The sequence below is a fragment of the Thamnophis sirtalis genome, unplaced genomic scaffold (genome assembly GCF_051295495.1).
Source record: "Thamnophis sirtalis isolate CommonGarterSnake01/CBP01778 unplaced genomic scaffold, rThaSir2_p1.2 scaffold_3, whole genome shotgun sequence".
Lineage (NCBI taxonomy): Eukaryota > Metazoa > Chordata > Lepidosauria > Squamata > Natricidae > Thamnophis > Thamnophis sirtalis.
This window is the reverse complement of record NW_028261383.1, coordinates 68,561,799-68,580,549: the sequence shown is the minus strand read 5'-3', so window position 1 is coordinate 68,580,549 and position 18,751 is coordinate 68,561,799. Positions and strand designations below refer to the sequence as shown.

Here is an 18,751-nt window from a genome sequence, read left to right as displayed (position 1 = left end):
ATACATTATCATGATGGGTATCTTAAAAATGCAGTCCAGTGGTTCTAAAACGGATTGTTGTTCTTACCATTCAGGTTCACACTTGTCATTTACGAGAGAGCAAGACTGCTTTGCTTCTTCTCCCAGCTTATCAGGCTAACCAAACGGCATGTCTGTGATAGGTTCTCTGGATGTCATATGGGCATCAGTTTTTCCATGAACTCAGAAACCAAACATTTTGATTGGGTGCCAGCCACCAACAGAACAACAATAAGGAATGCAGCTTGTTTCAAAGCAAGTCTCTCTTTCAGCTGTCCAGAAGAAAGCATTTTATTTGAAAACCAGTGTTTGCCATTCCAGGAATATCTTCCAGGAATATCTTCTGGTAGGCAATTAAAAGCTTGGTGAACTTTGCATCCGTTAGGATCAGTTTGGCTTATCTGGTCAATGAAGTATCAAGGCAGTGTTTTTTAATTTATTTGATACTTTTTCTTTCTTTCTCTTGAATGCTCAGAAAGTGTGAATCTGAAATTTGGTACTAGAACAACGGGGAACTGAAAATAGATCTTCTTTTAATCTTAGTTTATGCACTCAAGTAATGAATAAGAAAGCAAAGTTGCTTGCAGACTCTGTGGCTTCCGATAGAATACTGCAGCCATGACAACAAGAAAGCATGACTGAATCACCATGACAAAGAACCTAAGAAAACTGATCTGGTGCTGTTATGAAACAAAAGCAAAAACATTAATAAATCAAAGTTTGGTACAACTTAGAAAATAAACCGAACCTCTCCCCCCACCACCACCTTTGAAGCAGCCAAACATAATTGAACTACCTAAAGATTTGTTTGTTTGCCTAAAAGTGCGTGAAAACAAAGCAGATGTTCTTAGTACCAAATTAATTATTTTTATATTGGAAGGTGCCATAATTTGTATCAACCTGAATTCCATTAAGGAACCCTATTTTTCCGGAATACTGAGATGAAAATTTCAACCTACAACAGCATAATTTCATTATACTGACATGTTATTTTACAACACTATATTCTTGCTGGCATCTCTTAACTTTCCATGTTAATGAAATACATATATTATCTTGATCGCTCTGGACTTAAATACCTTTTAAAAACATGCGTACTTCTATGTGAATGTAGTAGGAATGCTGCAATGTCATTTTATTTTTATTGGTGTATGCCAGAGATGTTATCTAAATAACATTCTTTATTTTGCACTTCATCACAACTAGACACTTCTGTGTCTTAAAACATTTCCCCCATGCATCTGTTCAAATTAGATACTTGAATGTATATTTATATATTGTGATATCCAGTAGTGATTGAGATGGTTTAACTTCCATAATCATTTACATCTTTTGTAGCAAAAATAGTCTTCTAAACTTGAAGGTGATGGAGGTTTGTTGTTCTTATTGTAATCAAAACATTTGCTAAGAGAGACTGATTGTTGAGGATTGGACAGAGATAGGCCAAAATCTCTGCCTACTCTGAGGCTAAGGGACTCAGGCCCAAAGTCACCAGGTGAAGCCATCCTCTTGTGATTTCTGGCCCCCTGCATTTAACAATTTCACCAACAGGTATCTCATGTATTTAGTAGAGCTGTACATTTAGATGACTGCATGTTTTTTAATACAAATGGTTTTGTTCTTTTGTTTTCTTTTTTTCAGAAATATGAGTGGGTCAAGGGGATTCTGATGCAGCTGCTTTAAGATTCTCATTAACTTTAATGAGTTGATTTCTCAAAATAGAGGCATCTTATTTCAGGTTTATACAAAGCCTGAAGAAATCAGACTGCTTAATCAGTTCTCATGCAAAATCTAAAGCAATTCTTCCAAATCAGTTTTGAAGGGGTGTATAATCCTAAGATTTGTTAGGTTATTAAGTGCCTATAGCAGGGATGGCAAACCTTTTTGGCACTGAGAACCAAAAAGGGAGCATGCACGTGCACGCGGGGTCATCTGGGCCACAACTTGGAAGAGAAGCTGCCCAGGGGGCATGCACACACCAAAAAATGAACTTCTGGTGCATGGGTTTCTGGTGTATGCATGCGCACCAGCCAGCAAGTCTTCCGGTTACTGCTGTGCATGCACACACGCTTATCAGCTGGATGTGTGCATGCTCATGCCAGAAAATGGAGGACCAGCTCTTCCAGTTTCCGGCACTGCCACATGCACAAAGTCCAGCTGATTGTCATGTGCAGTTGCACGCAAGAAACTTGGAAGAGGAACAGGCAACATGGTTCCGTGTGCTACTTCAGGGATGCATGCCATAGATTCGCTATCACGGGCCTATAGGAACCAGACTTTTCTGGAAATTCATTATTTTTCTTGGAATTAACCGTGGTAAGCCATGGAAGTCACTTTGCTGACCGAGCAAGTAGTCTTTCAGTAGGATGGCACTTAGTTGCCAATTTTTCTAAAACTCCAATAACAGTGTCTACTATCATATTTGTTAAAATGGCATTACAGTTGTGGTGATGGTGGAAAATGTGGAATGTCGGGGAAGATTTTCTGTGATGTCACAGAATTGGACTGGCATTATTACTGCTCCCACAATTCCAAGCAGCAATAGTGAATGCCCATCTCTGCTTTAAAAAAAAAAACCTGTTGGTGACAGATATGTTAATTAATCTGATAGCCAAATCCTCTCACATCCCCAATAAGACAGCATTGCCCTTCTCATTAATTGAATGCTGTTAGCACTGTCACAAAAGGAATATTATTTGTTTCTATAGTGGAACCGAAGAGTTTTCTGACTGAAGCAGAACTATAGTGTGGTTAATCTGGCAGTGTGGAATAATTATGTAGCTGTTCATGTGAATTAATCTTAATCAAAAGGATTATTTGCAAAGAAAAGCTTTCTCCTCAAAATAATTATAGTTTATTTTTTTTTGCATAATGTTTGAATTTCCACATCTAAATTTAAAAACATTAGAAAGAGGCTACAAAATTCAATTGAAATGAATAGGTGGGGATAGTGTACAGGGTTTTTGCAACAACATCAATTCCAGGTTTTTTTCCCTTCTTCTTTCAATGAAATAAAATCTTGTGGATCTTTCTTCCTATTGGTGAATTTAGCCATGTATTATTTAGTTGTATTCTCTTCCTCAGAATCTAAAAGATAAACACAAACAAAGAAACAAAAAGATTACTAACAATGATTGTATACATCCATACAGAAAAAAAAAATTAAGCTTTACCCAAGCTATGACAAGCACATCCATTTGTGCCATGCTGAAAAATTCATAAATGTCATTCTTTTTTATCCAAAAAGTCTTTGGCTGATTCAAGCAAAGCAGAATGCCCTACAAAGCATGAGATCATTAGGCATAAGCATCGTTTTGCACTTTGAATTTTATTTTCTCCGGATATGAATATGGATGTAGGACTTGCAATCCCAAATAAATTGGTGAGGAAAATGGCCGCACATGACAAGATGTCGCAAGCAAATCACAGTTTGATTTCATTTTTTAAAAGAAAGCAAGGCAATAAAAAGAAATCAAATATTACTTGCACCAATCCCAGATTCAGCCACGGAGTTCTCGGTATGAAGCAAAATGTCTGAATGACTTAAACATGACCTTATATGAACACTCTGTGAAGCAATAGACGGAACAATTTATTTCTTTTCAAATAGGCCAGTCCTAGATTGGACAGGGGTGTGTGTGTGTGTGTGTGTGTGTGTGTGTGTGTGTGTGTGTGTGTGTGTGTGTGTGTGTAATACGAAAAGGGAACCTTGGTTCTTGAGCTTGGTTGCCCAAGTGTGTGTTCTCTTTTACACAGGGCAGTTCTTTATCTGGAGACCAACCACAACATGGTCAATTCATGGGTCACCATCTTTCTTACTATTAGGCAGAACAGACACATACTGTATATCCAAAAACATTGCTGCCTGAAGAGACATCTTGTTTTGTATTTGTTTCTTTAAAAAGTTATTTAAATCAACATTCCTGGTTGGGCATGTAGGAAAAGCATAGCATTTTTCAGATTCTTCAGCTCCACAGCACCTCCTGACAGGCCTTCTGCTTACTCCAAGTAGCCTCCATTTCTTAGGATTTCTAGTCCTTGGAAAGAGCAGGTGGCACAGGCTTGTGGGAAACCATAGAGGGGAAACCTACAATTTTTCCATCCTCCAAGGATAAGCACCAAAGTGGGGTGAGAACCATACAGATACTACATTAAGCATGAATTAACAGATAAAATTGATGGGTATGTAAAACTAAGTGAGAGGAGAAGTAAGGATACGATAATTGAATGTGGCAATTTGCTCTTGAAAAGTGGAATTCATATATCATGCAGGAAAATGAAAATTTAGGTTTAATTATGAATGGAAGGATAAAATATATGTCAGAAAGTATGAAATAGTGTTATCTGGATTGTTTTGGGTATATACATAGGAATGTAAGAAATATTGATGGGCAATATTGTATATTAGGTTCCAGTGGATGTTGATTATGGAAGAACTATGGTTTTGTGGAAACGCTGCACAACAGTCTGAATGAATGTGACAAAACAAAAATTGTGCTAGGTAACAATAAGGGGTAAATAAAATGACAAACTGTGGGGGGTAATTTGAAGATCCAAGACTGTTCACGGAGTGTCTGTTTAGAAAAACAAATATTTTGATAATGGATTAATCCACAATACATATGGATTAATCTCTTCACAGATACACATAGCAGATGAGAGGTTCTACATTTGTGACAGATTTGAGACTATCAAAAGTGGATCTTAAAGAAAACTGGACAAGGAAGAAAAAGAATGAAGTGCAAGAGATCAAGGTGACAATAAAATGACTGCAGGAAGAAGTACAAATGCTATATAGAATAAATGTAGAGAAAGTAAATGTAGAGAAAGATGTGGAAACCTCTCTGAATAGAGTTAAAGGAGTTATGTTACAGAGTGCCACAGGGGTGTCTGGTGTTACACCAATAGGAAATATGAAAATATGAAAAAGTATGTTTGGTAGAATGATGAAGTAAAAGAGGCTGTGGAAAAGAAAAATTGCATATAAGAGGAAGTTTTCTGCAAAAATGGGAATATTCCATAGTGTATAAAGGGAGAAAAAATAGTTTTATAGAGTGAATTTGATGGAAACATTTATTTCAGAAAGTGAATGAAAAGGATTTAAGTAAGAAGAATGGGTGGAATTTAAAAATAAAAGTGAGAAAATATTTTGGGATTAAAAGAGAAGAGTTCATACGAAAACTATACAACTTAAGTTTTGAAGATAAATGATGAAAAGGAAGTCATTAATACTATGAGAATTCAAAAATGGTAAAGCTATAAATGTATATGGTCTAAAAATAAAATGGAAACATGAAATTTTTTTATTAGGAATAATGTCTGCGAAATACAAAAAAGAAATCCAGTATTTAATACTACATATAATTACATCGGCAAGGATTGCCTTTGCCCAGAAATGGAAAAACAAATTAACTCCAAGCAAAGCTGAAATAATAAGAAAGGTTATGTATTGTGTTGAAATGGACAAACTAACTAAAGAAATCTAGGAAAAAGAAGAATCAGAATTCTACCAGATATGGGATAAATGGTATAGGTGGATGGAGGAAAGAAACAAGAATCAATGAAGGAATATAACAAAACTCAAAAATAATAGTTATGAGTAAAATAAGAGGGTTAAGAATGGTGAAATCCAAATGAAATACAATAGAAGGGGAAATAATATAAGGTGAGTGGTATCAATTGATAATTGCTATTAGAAAGAACAGGAAGCTCTTGTTCGTATTGTATTGTGGTAAATGTGGTGTACGTCTAAGTTTTGTGTGTGTGTATTTTACATGTTTGTTAATTTTTTTTTAAAAAGATGTATATGGTCTAATGGGAGCAGAGTTAAAATATGGATATATTTGGTTGTGAGTGGCTGTGCAGTTTATTTAATATGTGGAACAGTTGTGGGTTGCACATTTTGTTATACCGGTTCAGGTGTGCTCTCACGCATGCTTGCACACATGATGTTTCTGCGCATGTGTAGAAACATCTGGGTGGGTGGGCGGAGCCTCCCGCTACCACTTTGCCAGATCTAGGCCAAACCGGCAGCAACCCACCTCTGATGTGGGAAGAAGATTGCCTTTGTCTCTGATAATAGGAAGAATTATGTTACTCTTTTCCTAAATTAAGGCTCCAGTGGGCTACAATAGTCAAATATGACTGGGAAGGTCTTTACAGAATTCTGATAAAACAATTAGAAGATTCAATCATTAACAAAATTATAGGGATTTGGAAAATAGCCTTTTTTGTACTTCAGCAGGACATTGAGAATTGTACAAATGTAAGAAATTTTACTATGAATTTGTTTTAAAGAAAGCATATTATAAATTGAACTATGGAGAGGGGTATTTTTTTAAATGAATATGGAGTGGAAAGTTGTTACTGACTGTGTTAAGAGTTAGTACACGAAGGAGGTAAATTATGTATGCTTGTGGTATTAATGATGTATTTTAACACACACACACACACACACACACACACACACACACACACACACACAGAGCTGTATGCAGATTATGCCACATTGCTGGCTCAGAACTTGATTTGTAGTGACTGATGGATGGATTTGTATGACACACTGAAGAGTATTTGAAAATGTATGCATCAAAGTGAATAGTGAACAAGCGCTCTCTCTCTTTCTCCCTCTCTCTCTATGTACAAGAAAAAATCTTTTAAAAATATGAATTCAAGTAACTTTGTTTGATATAAAGTTTTTGCTATGTTTCTTTTTTATAGTAAGCTTTTCATGTCTTTGGCTTAGTATTTGTTACTTTTTCTGCATTTTGATAATGCTGAAAAACACAGGACTTAAAAAGGAAATGACATTGTGGATCTAGTTTCAATAGCCCTAAATTTAAGGGATTTTGGCAACAATGTGGAAAAGTCTGCACAGTACTAAAGATGGCAATTCCTTCCCCACTTAAGTAACAGTGTGCTAGTCCAGTGAAGAAATACAATACTTTCAAAGGTTTTAAATAGATAATATTATTCATTTCAGTAAGTACAAATTGATTTAAAGAGTTAATTGATATTAATAACTTGAAATACACATTTTCTCAGAATGGCATGAGTGACCCATCCATTCCATGTTTTTGTCAAAATAGACTGACATTATGCATTTGCAGAAAAAAGCATGGATTAGCACATAAGCAAGCAAGCTTGTTTTCCCATTGCATGGTCATGCTGAGTGAGTTACAAGCACAGATTACTGTCAGGCTTCCATGCTCACTTCCAGGGGAATAAGCCCCACTAGTCTGACACCTGAGTAAGTGCGCAAGAAAGAATTGTGTGGTCCAATATCTAAACCAAAAGAGAATTGTAAACACTTGACCAAAATAGCAATAGCGCTTAGACTTATATACTGCTTCATGGTGCTTTCCAGCCCTCTCTAAGTGGTTTAGAGAATCAGCCTATTAGCACCAAAATTCTGAGTCCTCATTTTACCAACTTCAGAAGGATGGAAGGCTGAGTCAACCTTGAGCCTAGTGAGACTCGAACTGCCAAACTGCTGGCAGCTGGCAGTGAAAGACATAGTGATGTAGTCTAGTAATCAGATCGGCAGACTGCGATATTGAACCTGTGGATATCCATGCCATTTCCAAAGCCCCATTAAGGGTGGATGTGGATATGTGATATCTCCACTTCCTGTTTTGGGAAGATTATTGCCTGTGGTCCAAGTAGGTTCATCTAATTTCTTCAATTTCCCTCTTGTGTTTTGGCTCCCATGTCCCATTCCTAGCCATTCTAGGGAATCTGTTCATGGGTGTAGAAACCTGAAGAGGATGAGAGGCTAGTTCTACTTTTAAATTCAAGCCTAGGTTTTCTAGAAAATCTTTATAGCGATATTGTGAGACAGGCCTTGAAAGGTAGGTCGATATTTTCACCACAAACATTACATATCCAACATATATCCAACATACTGGAGGTTAAGTATAATAAGTACTTAAGGCCGACTTCTTTCTTAGCATCTTCTGGTAGATATACTAGACTAGATGATGCTACCTAGTTTGGTAATGAACATCTGCAAGAAAAGAACTAAATCATAGAGCACTAAAGGACCCCAGACATAGCGGTTAGCAAACAAAATCAACTACTTATTGTACTCAGGGGGGGAAAAACCTGTCCCATATTAAACCATATGTTGTAAATGTAGAATGTAAATTGATTCCTATATTATTTAACTCTGCCCTTTCATTGTTGCCTGTTCATGTCCTAACTTTTTAAGTTGCAGGTCTATTAAGTCTTCATCTCTTTCTTAGACAAGAAGAAAATATATAACTCACTGTTGCTCCCTCTAACAACAGCAGACAGAGGACACGCATTTCATCAGGTACAAAGTGCTGCAAACCTTTCAAATGTTACATCAAAACCAGGAAAAGAATTACTTTTTGCACTTTTCCACAATGTGCAAACAGACATGGATCCCCCCCCCCATTAAAAAGTATCGCATTGGAACAAGTTGCCATTCATGCAGGACTGTAGTCATGCTGTACTTCTATCCAGTTTTAACCATAGCCAAAAGAAACAGAACATCAATCTTTATATAATGCTTTTTTCAATGAAAACTTAACATATCCATCTTATTGATAGTAATTTTCAGTAGTAGATAACTATTTAGGCTACAAACTCCTCTAACGCTTGATGTGTTCTGTGCATGGCACATTCAATCTTTTCTGAAGCTTCAGAATCCCAGATACTTTCAGAATTCATGGATACAAGGATCTTTAAAACAAAAAACAAAACAGTAATATATACTAACTAATCAGGAACCAAGTGAAAGCAGGAAAAACATTTTTTTGCTTGTGTGGATGTGTGAGTGTACATTTTTTAAATATTCGGTTTTCTCAGAGATTAAGTTACTTTTTAAGTTAATTTATTCACCATGTATTTTGGGAATCTTTTAGACTTGTGAGAAAAAATAGTATAAATTGGTTCAGCCTCTGCAATAAAATTAGTTTTAACTTTCTTACATATGCATATTAAAATTAATTTGAACACATTCTTGAGAGAGAAAGAATCTTGACACTTTAAACAAAAAAATAATCATGTCACAATTCTGTCCCCCCCCCAATAAAAATAAAGGCTAGACAAACTAAATTAATATATTGAAAACATTTCTAGAATGTAGCAATTAAATTGGATAATTTAGAAATTAATTCCATTCTCAACCACAAATGATCATGATGTTTTACAATTAAGAGGAAGCTAGCTTACCATTCAAGGTTTTTTTCACTACAAATGTGTAGAAACTTCACATTTAGAGGTAATATATCTGAACATCAAATGCTGGAAACAGAATAGAAACACTCTTGTCTTATTTCTTGTTTTTCAAAAATGTGCAGGTAGTCTTTGACTTATAACTACAACTGAGTCCCAAATTTCTGCTGCTAAGCAAGACAGCTGTTAAGTGAATTTTGCCCAATTTGTACGACCTTTCCTGCCACAATTGTTAAGTCAATCACTGCCGTTGTTAAGATAGTAACACAGTTAAGTGAATCTGGTTTCCGATTGACTTTGCTTGCCAGAAGGTTACAAATAGTGATCACATGACCCCAGGACACTGCAACCTTCATAAATACAGGCCAGTTCTCAAGTGATCGAATTTTGATCACATGACCATGGGGATGCTGCAGTAGTCATGAGTGTGAAAAATGATTATATGTCAGTTTTCTCGTTGCCATTATAACTTTGGGCACTAAGTGAATGGTTGTAAGTCAAGGACTGCCTGTATGTTGGATTAGAAAGACTCTTGATCTCAAGCAACAAGATTCCTGTTCATGCTCATCCTACCTTCTGGTTACTTTGATTTTGTCACATCTACGTCAGTGCAACTATTTTCAAAAGAGCTAATGAAATGTAGTAGAAATTCTTACATACCTGCAGTAGAAATTGGGTGTATAATGAAAGAAAGTGAGAACATGTTATGAATCAAGATAGGGGCCCATCTAGGAATTTTCAGTTACTTCTACTTATGGGATTTTGTATCATATTTTGTAATAATATGAAGAGATAATATATTGGCAAATACTTCTGTATCAATATGAGAATTAGCTAAATTGTATTTATCAGTCCTTTATTCAGCATTTCACTGTCATTCATTCAAAGATAATGAAACTGAATAGACTGTTCAATTTTCAATGTGCCAAACAGCAGCCTTCTGATCCTACATTGCAAGTTTTCTGCTAGTTTCTTTTTTATTTCAATATGCAAAAAGACTGTAGGCAGAGTAAAATATGCTGCTTGGTGGACCAACACTTGTGTTATGATTCATTCATTGTGATGGGCAGAGAAAGGGTACAAATCATCTCACTGAAGATGAATTCGGTTTGAGATGAGTCTGAAGAAAAGAAATGGTGGATAAAACTCCTTGTGTGCAAGAAATATTTGTTGGCAACTTTCTTTAATGTTCACACTTTTGTGAGCTTAAAGTTAATGAGATTGTCAACATGATTTCCCACAAATCCACATATCAAAGCAGGAACCCCATGTTTTCGATGCTGCTTATTACTGCTCTTAGGTCTTCATGTTGCTTTAAAGGTTACAACTAATTCAGAATTCTTTTTTTAAGCAAAATGATTAATTGCTTTCAGTTCATTTGTGCACCTCTGGCTTTTCCCCCCCAGGTAATATGAGAAATGCTTCCTTTCTACTCCTGGTCATGAGTTTAAGGATAACTTGCTGACTATACCCACATGCTAAGTTTATGTGAAAGGCCAAATCATAACAAGGCTGAACTGGAGAAAAAACAAGGTCTCGATATACTTCAAATGATTGTGACCAATGCTTCTGGTAAGCCAGCTCCTTTTATTTGCAGAGTAGAATGCGGCTACATTTGCAAGGCCTTTCTCATACAGAATTTTAGCATCTCTTTCAAAGCCATGAAAGCACTTTGAATATGAATTGGATTCTTCTTATTACTAATTAAATATTTTTGATGCTGTATTACAATCAGGCTTCGCAGCTCTGCAGTTCATGCATGCCCAAGTAAGGCCATTTCCTTACTATCAAATTGTAATGTAGAGATATAACTTTATTATTTTGCTGGGATTGAGGTTTTTTAACCATTCCTGCTTGAGTAGAAAGTTCAGGGCTTTTTTTCTGCCCCCAAATAAAATTACAGCAGTATGCACTACAAGAGTAGTTAAATTTGTGTATTTAAAAACAGTTGCTTGCTTCTGTAACTGCAACTGCAGAAAGAACTAATTCAATTCAGCTATATTTTTAGACTTTCAGTGTGAGATGGCAAAATGTGAGATCTGCCAAGGACAACCTCTTAAAGAGATCATCTTTAGATTTATAGCAAGGGAACCTAGGGAAGCATTCTTGGACAATAGCCTTCTGGCCTGTCATGGGACTACTCTCCCTTTGGAACCTTTCTATAGCCAGTCAACTCAGCTTTAAGATCTGTGGACTTCAACTCCCAGAATTCCTGAGCCAACATGGCTGGCTGAAGAATTCTGATGCTAAATCTTAAAGTTGCTAACATTATAGTTACTGAAGTTGAGGAATACTGCAATAGCCCATTTCTTTTCGAAATGTGTCAAGATCTTCCTGATCTATCTGCCCTTGGAAAGCTCTGCTTCAGCTAATAGAGAAATGGGCCAAAATTTGCATGTAGTCAAATTTTACTTTACAATGTAAAATCTTGTGTATTTTAAAATTTCTCTAATGTAAGTCTTATATAATTATGGGTAGTTCTCTAAAATGGAAATAAATAGACACTTAAAGACACTAACCCTCAATTAGGCTTTGCCCAACATTTACTTCTAAAAGGTCATAACTTTAGAATGAGATATATATTTCAGTAATAGAAACTCCCTACTTGGAAAAATGAAGACTTCAAGTTTAATGTTGGCATCTGCCTCTGTTCAAGGTTTATGCAACTGATTTATAATAATATATTGACTGCATTAAAATTATGGAAAACATGTCATGCTACTAATCTTTTTGATATGCTGAAATAGCATAATTCCTCCATCTGGTTCATTTCCCACTACATCTTTTTTTCTCTTGTTCAACACGTATACTCAAAGTTTAAGGGATCATATTTTAATGTTATTGTATTGATTTTTGTATTGATTTTAATACACATCTTTCCATAGCTATTTTCTCTCTAAACTTGGAATATTTCGTAGTTATAGATGGAAGTTAATATTGGTAACAAAACTAGTCAATCATGATCAAGCCATCAAATGTGATTTGAATTAATGAAAAAATGTATGTGGAGCTTATTTGCTGATTCCATCTTCTAAAATGTTGCTCATTTTGATGCCCAAGGTATCACTGTAAGCATATGTATGAAATATTTCAGTTCTAATTCTAGATATCCTACCTATCATTTGACTGCATGAATTGCTTTTAAAATGTATCTGATGATGGGGGAATGAGCTTGAACTGTGGAATTTCTCCTTCATAGCTGAAACTTTTAGCAACACATTTTTTTTCAAGCACAAAAATGTTTATTTTTTTTCCTTTTCTTGAATATATACATTCTCTTGGTAGTGAGAGGTTATACCACTGACCATCATATACAAGGGGCTGAAACAGGCTGTACAACAGGCAGTCGTGGCAAATGGGAATTTTCAGTGCAAGCGAAAGGGGGAAGACAGTGAGAAGACATTTTTGGTGTTTATGCTCATAAAGCATACATACATGAATCTAAAATAAAGTCTCAAACAATGTAAAGATACATGTTACAGAGAACAGAAATCTCTTACTGTAGATGTATTCTCCCCAGGCAGAAGACTGCGTCAATTTCTACAAAATTCAATTCTAACAGAATTGGCGGCATCATATTCAATGGTACCAACAAAATATTGCAGACAGTTCTCGAATGCTCAAAGTACAGTAGACTCATACAAATAACAGATGGGCAGCGCCAAACAGCTCCACCCCTTCAGCAAGCAGTTTAAAAATACTGCTGCCATATTGAGAGTGGCAAAGTGCAAGCAGTGTGCCTTCAGCTCTAGTACTGTGATTCTGTTTAAGTGTGCCATTATATTTGTAGATGGGATTCTTTGCTCCTTTTTCTACCCAAAGGAACAAAGGCTTGCCAACCTGCAAATAAATAGTGAGTGGCTCTCGTGTGCCTTTGGACTGACAGGTGAAGATACAAATTCTACATACGGTATAACATAAAGCGGATGTAAGAAGGAAGGAAGCACAAGTCAAAAGCCAATTCCATTTCACGGAGAATACTCTTAAGCATTTGGTGGACAGGCAGATCACATGCAAGGAGACTTCCGTACTTACAAAGATCTTACAATAACTTTGGACTGTTGTCCTAATGTCAAGAATTATGGTTAAGCGTATTTCACACATGAAACATGCAAGATTTGTAATGTAACTGAATTAGATTGTTTGTTCAGAAGATGGCAAAAAGTGTTACAATTGGATATCAGAAGGGGGAGGACATCTGCCTGCCAAATTTGCTGTTTGAAATAAAAAGAGAGGTTGTCACTTGCAACTACTTTTCCAGAAAGACCACATAACAATTATTTTCCCCTCAAACACAGAGATACAACTTACATTCAGACTGCTTCAGTAACAACAAAGCGATTCATTTCATTACGCTTTACTCAAAGGGCTGGAGTCCCAGTCAGAGAGGGAGTTAAAGATTTAAATTACCAAACATGTCACTTAACTGCTGGTTAAACTAAAAGCATTTAACAGGAGAAAATGAAACTGGTCAAGAATTTCAGATGTAAACTGTCACCATTAAATGTATATCTTTGTATTTTTGCAAATAAAAAAAGTTAAGCTTTCCGAAGCAGCTTGTAAATAAAGTACACCTTTCAGTTATTGTTGTGAGTATTTTAACCTTCCCAGTTTGAACTGAAAAGCTTGAATTCAAGGCACTATATTCCTATAAGATCAGTACTGTTCTCCTACCCATCCATTCAAGTACGTTAAGTGTTGAACGTAGCTGTTTCAAACACCAGAGAAGAAACTCAACCATCTTCGGCAACGAAGGAGAAAGAAGGATTGCCGAAGAGCACACAGATTGATGGGAAAGCATTCCACCGGGCTGGCCTGAGGGGGCATGGCTAATGAACTAGTGAGCCTGAATGGGGCCAGCAGGGAGAAACAGATTGCCTAGGAGCTAAGCATTGGACGGTTGCCACTTGGAAGTCAGCTACTGAGGTCATTCCAAATTAGGGCCTCTGCAGGGGCACTGGAAACAACTGGAAGCTATTGGGGCCAAGAGCTGGAAACTGTGCAATGCTCTGGCCTCCTCTTATCCCCGGCTGAGTGGTTGGGCCCGACCAGGGCACTCCAAAGAAGGTCGTAGGGAGAACTCCTCCATACTGACCAAGAGGCATCACATAAGGTTTGACTGGGCCAGTTAGGAGAGTACCTGGCATAGGCACTGGCTGGGATGGTGGAACTCCAGAAGTTAATGCAGCTGACAGTGGACAAGTCACTGGAACAACACACTTTTTCCCCATTCCTGTTCTTGCTGCATTAATCTATAAAAGCAAACATAAGAAAGTGTAGCTGTAATTCTTGTTTCTTTTTTTACAGAGCAGTTCATAGAAATTATCATTGTCAACCCATCTCTTTCACCCTGTTTGGAGAGTACATGCTGGATATGCTCCCTCATGTGGCTAAAATGGCCAATGCGGGAGTGAACACCCAGCTCCTTCTCACAGTGAGGCTCTAACCCTTCTCATGTTACCGATATAAACACCAAGGGACTTCTAGCTGAATACAATGCATTTCTAACCACAGCAGGATTCCCCCCTCCACCAAATAATCATTATTCCTCCCTGCAGGAACTATAACAAATCAATGTGACAAATCACTGATTTCCTTAAAGCAACATCAACTATGGCTATTTCTCCAGCAGTAGCTGATATTAGATGGAGAACTTTTTGGCTATGCACATTTTAAAGAGCCGATGACTAAATTTGGAAAACTAGCCATTTATAAAATATTATAAAATGGAAAGTATGTTTCCAAAGCAACCAATTGTAGTAAGTAGTTAACCCTTTCCCTGCTTCTGTTAAGTAACTGCAATAATTGTAAAGTCTCTCTCCTAGGTGTGTTGCTACCCCTTGAATAGACATTTCAGTAGAGACACAGAATTCTTCAGTCCGTTTCATATCCAGGCACAACCAAACTAGATGAAATAAATGTTGGATCACTGAGAGCAGCTGACATTTTGAGAACTATGAAGTTAAATATAGACTAAAGGATTGCTTGGTTCCCCCTGAATCTGGGTAACAGGTTTTAATATCATAAATGATTTACAACTTTTGGCAGTGATTCCACTAAATTAACACCTACCCCTGAACAATCTTTATTTGAGGCAAATCCCAGGGTCTGTAAATATAAAATCAGATGGATAATTACACCCAGGGACTGACCATTCTTAAAACAGAAAAGGTACACAAGGATACAGATGAAAAACAAAACATGTAAAGGTGTCTTCATTCTTGTCATATTTCTTAGAAGTACAGGTAGTCCTCAACTTAAAACCACAATGGAGTCCAAAATTTCCATTGCTAAACAAAGCAGTTGTTTGCAGTTGCTAAGTGAATCACTGAAGTTAAGTGAATTGTACAGTTTTTAAGTGAATCCAGCTGTACCCATTGACTTTGCTTGTTGGAAGCTGGCTGGGAAAGTTATAAATGGTGATCACATGACCCCAGGGGCAGTGCAACTATCATAAATATATGTGAGTTGCCAAGTGCCCGAATTTTGATCACTTGACCATGGAGATGCTGCAATGGTTGTAAATGGGAAAAACAGTGATGAAACACTTTTTTTCAGTGCTGTTGTAACTTTGAATTGTCACTAAACAAATGGTTGTAAGTCAAGTAGGATCGACTTGTAGGACAGCAGAGCCTGTAGATCCTACCATATTCTGTAGAATTATTCTCAGGCTAGCAGCCATTTAACTTGGTTGATTCCTAGATCAGACTGACCAGCCAGTGCAAAATTCAAATTCCTGTGCAAAATTAGTGTTGTGAAATACTAACCTGGAAACATTATTTATTGGTCTCTTCCTTCTAAAATACTGTATGTTTTTTATACTGTGAATAAAGAGAAATTTCTCAAGAAAAGAATGGGTCCTATTGTTGCTAAGAAAGAAAAAAGCAGTTCTAATATAACTGTCTCAACCCAAGATATGAAGTATTGCAAGCAGAAAAAAGATAAATGATTTATAGCTCCATGATCAACTTTTGCTTTTTTGAGAAGGCTCCACTATCCAGATAGAGGTTTTAGAAAAGAAAATCTGAATGTTTCTGACTAACATTAAGTTGAAGAAGTAAATTAAATCTGCAAAATCATGTGCTGTTTTTCTTTCTCAGTTCTTTAATAAAGGGAAATACCAACAATTCTTATCTGAGGAATATTCATAATTGAATACTCAATATTGCAGAATTACGCCATGTATGAAAACTACATCCTTGTGTTTTCAGCGAAGTATAAAACATGGGTCCCACAGAAATGAAGATGAGTCAGAACTTCTGAAAATAATTGCTATTTCACCATATTTGCTATTGTGGCCTTGTAACATATTTGGAAAAGCTGTTTAATGACAGATAAAGTTGTTTTGCAGAATGGGTTTGGCTCATGATACTTCACTGAGGCAGACGGGCCTGTCCTTTCTATGAGTTTCTATGAGTCTTTCTCCAACCTCGGTGCCCATTAGATATATAAACATCAACTATTTACATTAGCTTAAAACTCTAGCAGTCTCGGCTTAGTTAATTAGCCACAATCTGTAAAAAAAAAAATCATTTCAAAAGAGCTTATTTCTATACAGGTAAGTTCTCTCTTAACAACAGTAATTGGGTCTGGAATTTCCATCACTAAGCAATAGTTATAAAGCTTTTCATGTGACAAGTTGCCTAGCAATGAAAATTCTGGCAGTTACAATTTCCACAATGCCATGAGTTTGACGTCATGTGGTTGCCATTTGCAATTTTCTGCCAGTTTCCCCATTAACTTTTGCTTGTAGGAAGCTGGCAAAGAAAGTTGCAAATTGCAAGCACATGACCATGGAGATACTGTGATTGATATAGTATCTGAACAAGTGGTTATTAAGCTAAGACCCCATGTATAAATACTTTCGTAAATGTGAAGTAAGATGTGACTGTGATTATCCATCATGTTTTTCTGACACATTTGTGGTGATTTGTGGTTATTGTATATGAACATTATATGAAACCTCACTTGATTTTTCAGAATGTCTTTGTTGATTGATTTGCAAAGAATTATTCCAGAAAATTCAGAGCTAAGGAAAAATATAACTGATTTATGATACTGGGGATGGGGGGATAGGGGAGTACTCCAGGATAAGATTGAAAGATTTGTTGCTTCAAGCTTCATTCTTTATGACATCACCCATTAGGACACTCAATCATATATTTTTATAACAATACACTGTAGGTGGCTCTTCACTAGAGTCTACTACCCATGGAACAGAAAATTGTGTTTTGATTATTTTCAGCCATTATTCCTCATTTGCAATGGTTGGGCCACTACCCATGCCGATTTGATCGATTCTCCATTTTAAGAACACATTACATCATAGGAGGAAGGGAAAATACTGTTTTCCCATTTTCACTTATGGCTTTTAAATGAAGATTAATGGCAATTAAATTCCACCAACATTTCCAATTCTGGTAAAGCAGCTGAATAAATGAGCAAGCCACATGAAATACAATTGTACAATATCTGATTAATATCCACAATAATAGAATTATTAAACATAAGAGTCTTCATCAGATACAGAGAATGAAAAAGAGAAACTCTGAAAGATAAAATATTACAGACTAAATTATATAGTGGCTAAGCAGTATTAACCAAATCAATGAAAGATCTGGATTTTAAAAAAAGATAACAAAAAATGCTCAAAAGCTCTTGAGAGCTTTTGGAAGGAAGGCCTAGGTAACAGAAGTCTGAGGAAATGGAAGAGATAAAAAAGAAAGCCAGAAACTTAAAAAGGCATGAGAGAGAAGGAAAGCTCAAGATATTTAACTGGATTGCAAAGGAAGAAGGTTCGAAGGCTTAGAAAAATAGAACACAGCTACCTGAATAGATGAAAGAAAGAAAGCTTTCATATTTATTGGCATAGGGTCTCAAGAATTGCATCTGTGGGGGAAGGCAGCCTTGGAAGGGTATAAACTCCTTCAGGGCACAAGTTTTGACAGAGGCTGGATGGCCAGCTGTTCAGGATGCCAAAGGAGTTGATTATTGTATTGGGAGAAGGTTGGAAGAAATGTTCTCCAAGATCCCTTCCAATTCTTCTGTGTTCAATTTGGGTTAACTTGGATTTTTCACCATTTCCCCAACATTTGCACTATTTTTATTTTACTTTTTATCATTGCCTCCTTGAGTTAGAAAGCCAGGTATGAAAAATAAAAATTAAAGAATTAAGGCCTTTATATTGTCCTGAGTTTTAATTTTTGAATCTTTATGCCTAAAGATCTTGGTAGCCAGATTTTATATGAACCATGATTCTTCTTTCAGATACAGGAAGACAATGCTATAAAATTGCTGGAATCTCCATATGTAGGAACTTAATTTTTCAAACTACTTATGCCTGAGTTAAGGCATCTAGAATTGTGCTACCAATTGTGTTCACATTTTGTAGAAATCAATTGACCATAAATATTCTTAATTATTTCTGGTTTACAGTCTGTAATCACTGTCAGTGGTCAGGGCCTGAGGTTTGCAAAGGTGTTGAATATGGACTTCTGTATTTATATATGTATCTATAGTATCTATATAACAA

The 18,751-nt window shown here is 36.3% G+C and overlaps 1 protein-coding gene and 1 long non-coding RNA gene across 15 annotated transcripts in view; one reads left to right on the top strand and one right to left on the bottom strand.

The window, feature by feature from the left end:
- Positions 1–2,859: 2,859 nt before the first annotated feature.
- The window catches only part of WNK2 (WNK lysine deficient protein kinase 2), a 110,960-nt gene continuing 95,068 nt past the window's right edge, over positions 2,860–18,751 (bottom strand). For 8 of the 14 annotated variants that reach the window (XM_087709072.1, XM_087709074.1, XM_087709061.1 and 5 more), the window contains 2 exons: positions 15,292–15,327; positions 12,439–14,471 (listed from right to left, as the gene is read on the bottom strand). In XM_087709072.1, the coding sequence (XP_087565198.1) occupies positions 14,157–14,471; positions 15,292–15,327 (351 nt within the window). In that variant the 3' untranslated portion in view covers positions 12,439–14,156. Of the gene's footprint in view, positions 3,106–12,438; positions 14,472–15,291; positions 15,328–18,751 lie in introns of those variants that run through there. The other 6 variants (XM_087709064.1, XM_087709065.1, XR_015695898.1 and 3 more) reach the window with 5 other exon arrangements.
- Positions 6,653–12,845, top strand: LOC106544927 (uncharacterized). The gene is made up of 3 exons (XR_001313269.2): positions 6,653–8,332; positions 10,626–10,791; positions 12,740–12,845. It is a non-coding gene; the product is annotated as an uncharacterized LOC106544927 (long non-coding RNA).